At 46.9% G+C, this 9,434-nt stretch overlaps 1 protein-coding gene across 1 annotated transcript in view; it reads right to left on the reverse strand.

Annotated features, from left to right (window-relative positions):
• CA6 (carbonic anhydrase VI) overlaps positions 1 to 9,434 on the reverse strand; it is a 61,979-nt gene that overhangs the window by 35,263 nt on the left and 17,282 nt on the right. The window contains exons 6-7 of the mRNA XM_011938298.1: positions 6,621 to 6,690; positions 1,119 to 1,380 (exon numbers count right to left, since the gene is read on the reverse strand). Of these exons, the coding sequence (XP_011793688.1) occupies positions 1,119 to 1,380; positions 6,621 to 6,690 (332 nt within the window). The remainder of the gene's footprint in view (positions 1 to 1,118; positions 1,381 to 6,620; positions 6,691 to 9,434) is intronic.

Raw genomic sequence — 9,434 nt, forward strand, 5'->3', positions numbered from 1 at the left:
TTTTTTGTTTGTTTGTTTTTGTTTTGAGACAGGGTTTTGCTCTGTTGCCCAGGCTGGAGTGCAGTGGCGTGATCTTGGCTCACTGCAAACTCCACCTCCTGGGTTCAAGTGATTCTTCCACCTCAGCCTTCCAAGTAGCTGGGATTACAGGCGCCCACCACCACGACTGGATAATTTTTTGTACTTTTAGTAGAGATGGGGTTCCACCATGTTGGCCAGGCTGATCTCAAACTCCTGACCTCAGGTGATCCACCCACTTTAGCCTCCCAAAGTGCTGGGATTATAGGCATGAGCCACCGCGAGTGACCTGGATTATTAATTTTTGATACTATTTTTCCATTTCTAGAAATTCTATTTGTGTTTTTGTACCAAGTCTGGATGTCCATTTTTAGACTTTTTTGTTCTTTGCTCATATTTAAACCTCTTATTTATTTATACATATTAAACATTCTTATGTCCTATTAATTGTCTGGTAATTCCACTAAGTGAAATCTTTGTAGGTCTGATTCTGCTGGTTCTCATTTATAATGTCTTTTTTTCTCATATGTTTTGTATTTTTTTTCTTAATTGAGCTAATTTCAGGTAACTTTCTTTGTGAAAATTCTTCTAGGTCTGGATTTAAGCTCATTTTTTCCAGAGATAATTTACCATTTGCTTTTGTCAGGTGTCTGGGGGCACTTCCAGCCTGACTGGCAACATTTTGGGGTGTGGGTGTCCTTGAGCAGGGGTCTCTTCCATCCCTTTCTCTAAGGAAATGAAAAGTTTAAGAAAAGGAGATGGCCAGGCGCAGTGGCTCACACCTGTAATCCCAGCACTCTGGGAGGCTAAGACAGGCAGATTACTTGAACCCAGGAGTTTGAGACCTGCCTGGGCAACATGGTAAAACTCTGTCCCTACTGAAAACAAAAACTAGCCGGGCGTGGTGGCGCGCGCCTGTAGTCCCAGGTACTTGGGAGGCTGAGGCAGGAGAATTGCTTGAACCTGGGAGGCGGAGACTGCAGTGAGCCAAGACTGTGCCACTGCACTCCAGCCCGGGTGACAGAGTGAGACCCTGTCTCAAAAAAAAGAAAATAAAGGTTGGATAGATGAGGCACAGTAGCCCTGCACACAGAAAATACCGTAGGACCCCCCAGTTGTTGACGTTCGTTGAGATGCTGGGGAGCACCCTTGTTAACCAGGCAGTCAAATGGGAAGACTTCGGCAAAGCGATGCCATACATTACCTGTGTCCCGGAGAGCTTGACAAAATCCGCCAGCACAAACCAGTGGACGTTCTCGGTACAGGGAGGCGTGGTGAGTGAGCCGTGGTAGCTGTAGTAGTTCTGGAGGTTCTTGGGCAGCATGTCCTGAATGTCAAGGCCAGTCAGGGTTGTTCTTTGTCCTGACCAAGAAGACAGAAGGTAACAGAATGTCAGGGACCACCGCTGCCCCTCAGGAGGACAGCTCAGGCCCAGGCCTCGCCAGGTTCCAATCTCTCGAGTTCAGCAGAATATAGAAGTTGATGATTAGGAAACAATTTCCCAGTTTACTTCTCCCTGGAAGGGATTGAGGGGAGAGACTTTGGGGACAGACGCACTCAGACACCTCCTCCTGGCTGAGTGCTCTTGGCTGGGTGCTCGCTCTGCGGCCGTTTTCTCATCTGTGGAATGGTCAGCAGGATTGCTGTGAAGGTAAGGAGGTAATGTCTGGAAAGCAGCTGGCATTGAACCACTACATAGGGAAGGACTCCTAAGTGTAACTGCTGTGGTCACCATTATCATGGCTAGGCAGAGGACACATTTTATGATCAATGAAAGAAATAAATATGGCCCCTGGAGACTTCTGGGTAAGTGCCCTCGAAGAAAGACCAAAATGCCTTGGTTTGGGCTCATTGAGAAGTGGGTAGACAGCAGTTGTAAATGCAGAATCAGGCCGGGTGCAGTGGCTCACGCCTGGAATCTCAACACTCTGGGAGGCCAAGGCGGGGAGGACTGCTTGGGGCCAATAGTTCAAGACCAGCCTGGGCAACACAGGGAGGCCCCGTCTCTACAATAAGTTTAAAAAAAATTTTTTTTTTTTTTGAGATGGAGTCTCACTCTGTCACCCAGGCTGGAGTCCAGTGGCCGGATCTCAGCTCACTGCAAGCTCCGCCTCCCGGGTTCACGCCATTCTCCTGCCTCAGCCTCCCGAGTAGCTGGGACTACAGGCGCCGCCACCTCGCCCAGCTAGTTTTTTGTAGTTTTTAGTAGAGACGGGGTTTCACCGTGTTAGCCAGGATGGTCTCGATCTCCTGACCTCGTGATCCGCCCGTCTTGGCCTCCCAAAGTGCTGGGATTACAGGCTTGAGCCACCGCGCCCGGCCAAAAAAATTTTTTTTTTAATAATAAATGCAGAATCAGAACCAAGCTAGGGTCCAGGTGCAGGCTTCTGGTCCTGAGCTCTTCCTGCCACGCCAGCTGGGAACCAAGCCCAGCCACAGGCGGGGCGTAGGGAGGGGCCCCTTGCACCAGGACCTGCAAAGCTCCTACAGGAGCCACATCTGCTCCTGCTCTAGAGAGGCCCTTGTTCCATTCATGGCAACAACGCTGAGCCCCTGAGCTCAGCACGAGACTCTCAAGGCAACACAGGATTGAGCTGGGTTTCGCTTCACTTTCCCTGAGTGCTTTTGCGCTTCTTAAAGGCAGAGAATATAGTTTTGATACATACGTAGATAGGCCTATTCGACCAAGGCCACAATGTCTCAGGGTGCATAAGCCCATGAGTAGGCAAAAGAGTTCTAAGTTTTATTATTATTGGAAGATTCCAAGACATAACCTCCAAAAGGACTCTGTGGTAGAGATTTATTTTCGTAACTCTAACATATTTAAGTGAAAGCCAAGAATTCCAGAATCAGGATGCAGCCGCTATAGAAAATAGTAGAATGGTTCCTCAAAAAATAAACATACAGCCAGGTGTGGTAGCTCACACCTGTAATCCCAGCACTCTGGGAGGCCAAGGTGGGCGGATCATTTGAGGTCAGAAGTTAGAGAACAGCCTAGCCAACATGGTGAAATCCCATCTCTACTAAAAATACAAAAATTAGCTAAGCGTGGTGGCACGTGCCTATAATCCCAGCTACTCGGGAGGCTGAGACAGGAGGAGTGCTTGAACTTGGGAGGCGGAGGTTGCAATGAACCGAGATCAAGCCACTGCATTCCCACTTCAGAGAGACTGTCTCAAAAAACAAAAAACAAACAAACAAAAAAATTAAAAAAAATAGGTTCCCACATGACTCAGCAATTCAACTCCTATCTACCCAAAAGAAATGAAAGCAGGAACTCAAAGAGATGCTCGTACACCCATATTCATATTCATTGCAGCCTCACCTCACAATAGCTAAAAGGTGGGAGCCACCCAAATGCTCACCGGTAGATAAATGGATAAACAGAATATCATACTCCCTTCAGCTTTTTTTTTTTTTTTTTGAGGCAGAGTCTCACTCTGTCCCCCAGACTGGAGTGCTGTGGCACAATCTCAGCTCAAGGCAACCTCCGCCTCCTGGGTTCAAGCGATTCTCCTGCCTCAGCCTCCTGAGTAGCTGAGATTACAGACACCTGCCATAACACCCGGCTAATTTTTGTATTTTTAGTAGAGATGGGGTTTCACCATGTTGGCCAGGCTGGTCTCAAACTCCTGACCTCAAGCGCTCCGCCAGCCTTAGCCTCCCAAAGCACTGGGATTACAGGTGTGAGCCACCTCACCCGGCCACTTCAGCCTTAAAAAGGAATGAAATTCTGATAACATGCTATAATGTGGGCAAACCTAAAAGACCTTATGCTAAGTGAAATAATCCAGACCAAAAAAAAAAAAAAAAGACAAATACTGTATGATTCTACTTATATTACTTATATGAGGTACCTAGAGTCAAATTCTTAGAGACAGAAACTGTGGTTACCAGAAGCTGGAAGGGGAGATGGGGAGTTACTGTTGAATAGGTACAGAGTTTCAGTTTAGGAAGACGAAAAAAGTTCCGGCAATGGAGGGGTGTGATGGTTGCACCACAATGTGAATGTACTTAATGCTACTGAACTGTACATTTGAAATGGTTTAAGTTGTAAATTTGTTGTTGTTGTTGTTGTTTGAGATGTTGTCTCACTCTGTCACCCAGGCTGGAGTGCAATGGCACAATCTCAGCTTGCTGCAAACTCCACCTCCCGAGTTCAAGCAATTCTCCTGCCTCAGCCTCCCGAGTAGCTGGGATTACAGGCACCTGCCACCACGTCTGGCTAATTTTTGTATTTTTAGTAGAGACGGGGTTTCACCATGTTGGCCAGACTGGTCTCAAACTCCTGACCTCAGGTGATGGGCCCGCCTCAGCCTCCCAAAGTGCTGGGAGGTGTGAGCCTCCGCTCTCGGCCTTAAGTGGTAAGTTTTAATTCAGGCTGTGGGACTGCATGGAGTCACTGAGATGAGACAGAGCCTGACTCCACCCAACACTTAAAGCAGGAGCCAGAGAGTGAGAGAGCAGAGCTGGGGCACGCCGGACCACCCTTCGAAGGTAAACTAAGACAAGAGAAGAAGAGTGGCCCATAGATCTGCCCACCACTCCGGCTCGGTGGAGCAGTGGCCAGCTCAGGGTGGGGCGGGTGAGAAAGGAGAACAGGACTATTCTATGACCTTTTCAAGGGGAGCCAGAGAACTGGGGGGCAGCTGGGGAACAGTAAGATCAGGAGATACGTTTGTTTGCTTGTGTTTGGAGGTGGGAGGAATTAGGGCAGGTGTGTGCTGAACAGTAGGCTTTAATAAAGAGTAAGACATCAATGATGCAGGCCGGGCGCGGTGGCTGGCGCCTGTAATCCCAGCACTTTGGGAAGCTGAGGTGGGCAGATCGTGAGGTCAGGAGATCGAGATCATCCTGGCCAACATGGTGAAACCCTGTTTCTACTAAAATACAAAAAATTAGCCAGGCGTGGTGGTGTGTGCCTGTAATCCCAGCTACTCAGGAGGCTGAGGCAGGAGAATCACTTAAACCCAGGAGGCGGAGGTTCCAGTGAGCTGAGATCGTGCCACTGCACTCCAGCCTGGTGACAGAGCAAGACTCCATCTCAAAAAAGAAAAAAGAGAAATCAGTGATGTAGAAGAGAAGGGAGAGAATGGCAGGAAAGGAGGTCCTGAGTGTGGAAGAGGAGTGGGGTTGGGGCCCACGTGGGAGGGGTGGTGTTGACAAGAGCAGGGATTTGTCATCCATTGCAGCTGAAGAGAGGATGTGGAATCTGGTCCAGATGCACGTGGGTTAAGGAGTGGAGTGTTTCTGCCCCATGGCTTCTGCCTTCTCAATGGAGTGGGAGTGGGAGCATCAGCTCCAGGGGTGTTGCTGGAGCCCGGGCACAGGGGCTTCAGGAGAGAGGAGAAAGCGTGTGACAAGAATTTGGGAGGGCAGAAAGAAAATGTACAGGGTGGTACTTTAGGATTTCTGGGCACTGTTCATATTTGTAGCTATAAATAAAAAAATAATACCAGTTGGCCAGGTGTAGTGGCTCATGCCTATAATCCCAAAACTTTGGGAAGTTGAGGCGGGCGGATCACTTGAGCCTAGGAGTTGAAGACCAGCCTGAGAACATGGTGAGACCCTGTCTCTACTAAAAATATAAAAAAACAGCCAAGCATGGTGGTGCACCTGTAGTCCCCGCTACTCAGGAGGCTGAGGTGGGAGGATCAACCGAGCCCCAGAGGTTGAGCCTGCACTGTGTCGTGATTACACCACTGCACCCCAGCCTGCACGACAGAGTGAGACCATGTCTCAAAAATAATAGCAATAATAATACCAGTTAGATGTCTATGGATTCCTGTCCAACTGCATTCAGCTCTTTGGCTGCCAGCTCTGAGTTGGTCTGGAGCTTTGCCAGGTGAGTTCGTGGAGGGGTAGAGGAGTGAGGGCATAGAGGGTGTTTGCATGGGAGTGTTGAGGGAGACTTGAGAGTGTTGGGGTGGAATCTAAACTGGGAGAGAGATGAAAGAACACAGGCATCACTAGGAGCAAGAGTATGGAAGCCGCAGGTTTGGAGGACTCAGGTCAGGTGAGTTGCAGGAGGGGCTGGGTGCTGAAGTCAGAGGACTGGGAGGCTGGGAGGTGCGGGCGGAATGGGACATGTGAAGTCGAGAATGCAGAGCTGATGTGGTTATAGCTCAGTCAAGGGTTGACCCTGGGCGGGAGATGGCTCTTACAAGAATGCTGCCTTCTGGAGGCAGAGGGGATGGAAGAGCACCCCAAGTGTCTGTATCTCCAAGTGGGATGATGAGGGCTTCCCTCTTGACATTCATCTCAGCCTGGAGCCAGGTGGACACCTCTCTAGCCGCCAGGACTGTCACTGCCAGCTGAGGTGACAGCCATCGAAGCGAGGATATCCCTACTTAGTGCAACTCCAGCCAGAAGTTCCAATCATAGGAAGTGACACGTCGAATTTATGCACAGCCTTCTCAGAGAGGTTTGCTGCCTAAGCTAACAGCAGAAATCACTGGAACAAGTAATCTGGCACAGGGAGGGGTGGACCCCCTTGGGAGGGCCCACTGGCCACCCTCCCCACCAGCATCAATCCCCCGCCCCCTGGGCACACCCCACACTCATTCCCTTTCCCTCCTGCAGCCACAGTTGGCTTCCCTTACCTGGGTACTTGATGTTGGCCAGATGAGAAATGAAGTTGCTGTAGTAAGTGTTTTCAGGGTAATCCTTCACCTGCAACGAAGCACAGAGCACTGAGCGTAAGTGAAGAAGAGGCCCCAGCACCATCTCTACTCATCCAGCCGCTCAGCTTTCTAGCTGATTGGGCCGAGCCTAGAGAGTAAGGAGAGGCAGCCTGTGCCCTGTTGTGTTTTGGCAGAGACAGTCTGACTGTTCTTTGCTACCAACCACACAGGTTCAGGAGTCCCTCCAGAAAGGCACTATCTTAAGTATTTTGGCAGCTTCCAGGGAAAGAAGCTTCTCAGTCATTGGTGATGCCCTCAGAAATGGCCAACACTTAGTCTAAAAAAGTCCCCTGCATGCTTGTTTTTGTTTGTTTGTTTGTTTGTGGGTGGGTTGTTTGTTTATTTGTTTGTTTTTTGAGAGGGAGTCTTTCTCTCTTGCCCAGGCTGGAGTGCAGTGGGGTGATCTCAGCTCACTGCAACCTCCGCCTTCTGGGTTCAAGCTATTCTCCTGCCTCAGCCTCCTGAGTAGCTGGGATTACAGGTGCTCACCACCACGCCTGGCTAATTTTTTTGTATTTTTAGTAGAGATGGGGTTTCACCATGTTGGCCAGGCTGGTCTCGAACTCCTGACCACCTCGGCCTCCCAAAGTGCTGGGATTACAGGTGTGAGCCACCACACCCAGCCTGTGTGCTTGTTTTGGGCAGTGTCAGCCACAGTCAGATTCTTTGTGATGAGGAGAGCTTGATCTCACGAGCTCCCTTCTTCATCCTCAGGACTTCCGACAGAGAGCCAGATGTCCAAGGCAGAACGACTACAATTCCCCCAACACCAAATAACTCTTTCTGAATGAGTATTGGCTTTAAAAGTCAGAAAAGTTGCTTTGGGTGAAAAAGGTCTGTTTTCAATGGTTCTTTTCAGTCAAGTGGTTTATCTCTTTCACTGTGCATAAATTTGGCTTTCTTGGCTTTCTGACTGCATTTGCTATTTGTTTTCTAGATGTCTCATGCCTTTATTGTTGCATTAGTCCACCTTTACTGCCTTCTTTTGTGTTAAGCAAATACTTTTCATGTACCATTTAATCATTTTTAGTTACGTTCTTAGTGGTTGCTCAAGTGATTACCATATACAACTCAATCACAATCTATGTCAGGTTAATATTAATTTAATTTCAGTAAAAGATAGTAACTTTGCTTCAAAAGAGCTCCATTTCTTCCCCGTCCTTTCTTCTATTTTTGTCATATGCATTACATCTACATATATTATAAGCCAGTGGTATATATAGTGGTATAGTCATTGCTTTAAATAATGTTGATGGTTTTTAAAAAGAAATTAAAAGAAGAAAACACAAAAAATATATGTGTGTAGTCTTCTCTGTTCTCCATTTCCAGTACTCTTCACTTCTTTCTGTGGATCGGAGTTACTGTCTGGTGTGATTTTCTTTCAGCCAGAAGAGCATCCTTATATATGACTTGTAAGATAGGCCTGCTAGCAATTATACTGGTTCTTGTATATCTGGGAGTGTCTTTGTTTCACCTTCATTATTGAAGGGTGGTTGATTGGATATAAAATTGTTGATTGACAGTCATTCCACCATGTCCTGATGACTTGAAAAGTCAGCCATTAATTGGATGGTCATTTCTCTACATATAATAAATCCCTTTTCTCTTGCTGCTTTCAGCAGTTTAATTTTTGATGTATCTAGACTTGGGGTTTATTTATCAGACTTGGAGTTTTTTTAATTTCCTGGATTGGTAAATTTATGTTTTTCCTCAGATTTGAGGCTTTTTGGCCATTGTTTTGTTTGGTTTTTTTCTTCCACTTTCTCTCTCTCCTCTCCTTCTGGGACTCCCATTTTATATATATATATGTGTGTGTGTGTGTGTGTGTGTTGCTATACTTGATGTTGTCCCTGTGAGTCTACAAGGCTGTTCATTTTTCTTCTGTCTTTTTTCTCTGTTTTTCAAATTGAATAATTTCATTGCTCTGTCTTCAAATGAACTGATTCTTTTTTTCTTCTGCTGCCTCACATCTGCTTTGGGCCCATCTAGTGATTTTTTTCATTTTGTTTATTATACTTTTCAACTCTAGACTTTCCATTTGGTGCATCTTTAAAGTTTCTATTTCTCTATTAAGATTCCCTTTTTGAGTCGTTGTCATCATATTTTCCTTCAATTCTTTGAACATAGTTTCCTTTCATTCTTCAAACATTTATGATAGTTGGTGCTTTGTTTCTTTTTTTTCGCTTAGCCACAGCATTGATAGTTGTTTTAAAGTCCTGTCTGCCTAATCGCTCTGGGTCCACTCAGGTCAGTTTCTGTTGATTGATTCGAGTTATTTTTTTCCTCCTAAATATGGATTACATTTTCCTATTTCTTTGCATGCCCAACTTTTTTTTGTTTTGTTTTATTTTTAAGATGGAGTCTCACTTTGTCATCCAGGCTGGAGTGTAGTGGCATTATCTTGGCTCACTGTAGCCTCTGCCTCTTGGGTTTGAGTGGTTCTCATGCCTCAGCCTCCGCAGTAGCTGGGATTACAGGCATGTGCCACCACGCCCTGATAATTTTGCATTTTTAGTAGAGACGGGGTTTTTCCATGTTGGTCAGGCTAGTCTCAAACTCCTGACCTCAGGTGATCCGCCTGCCTTGGCTTCCCAAAGTGCCAGGATTACAGGCATGAGCCACCATGCCTGGAGTTTTTGTTTTGTTTTGTTTTTGGTTTCCCTCTTGTTACCCAGGCTGCAGTGCAATGGCACAGTCTCAGCTCACTGCAACCTCTACCTCCCAGGTTCAAGT

The sequence above is a fragment of the Colobus angolensis genome, unplaced genomic scaffold (assembly GCF_000951035.1).
Source record: "Colobus angolensis palliatus isolate OR3802 unplaced genomic scaffold, Cang.pa_1.0 Scaffold170, whole genome shotgun sequence".
Taxonomy (NCBI): Eukaryota; Metazoa; Chordata; class Mammalia; order Primates; family Cercopithecidae; genus Colobus; species Colobus angolensis.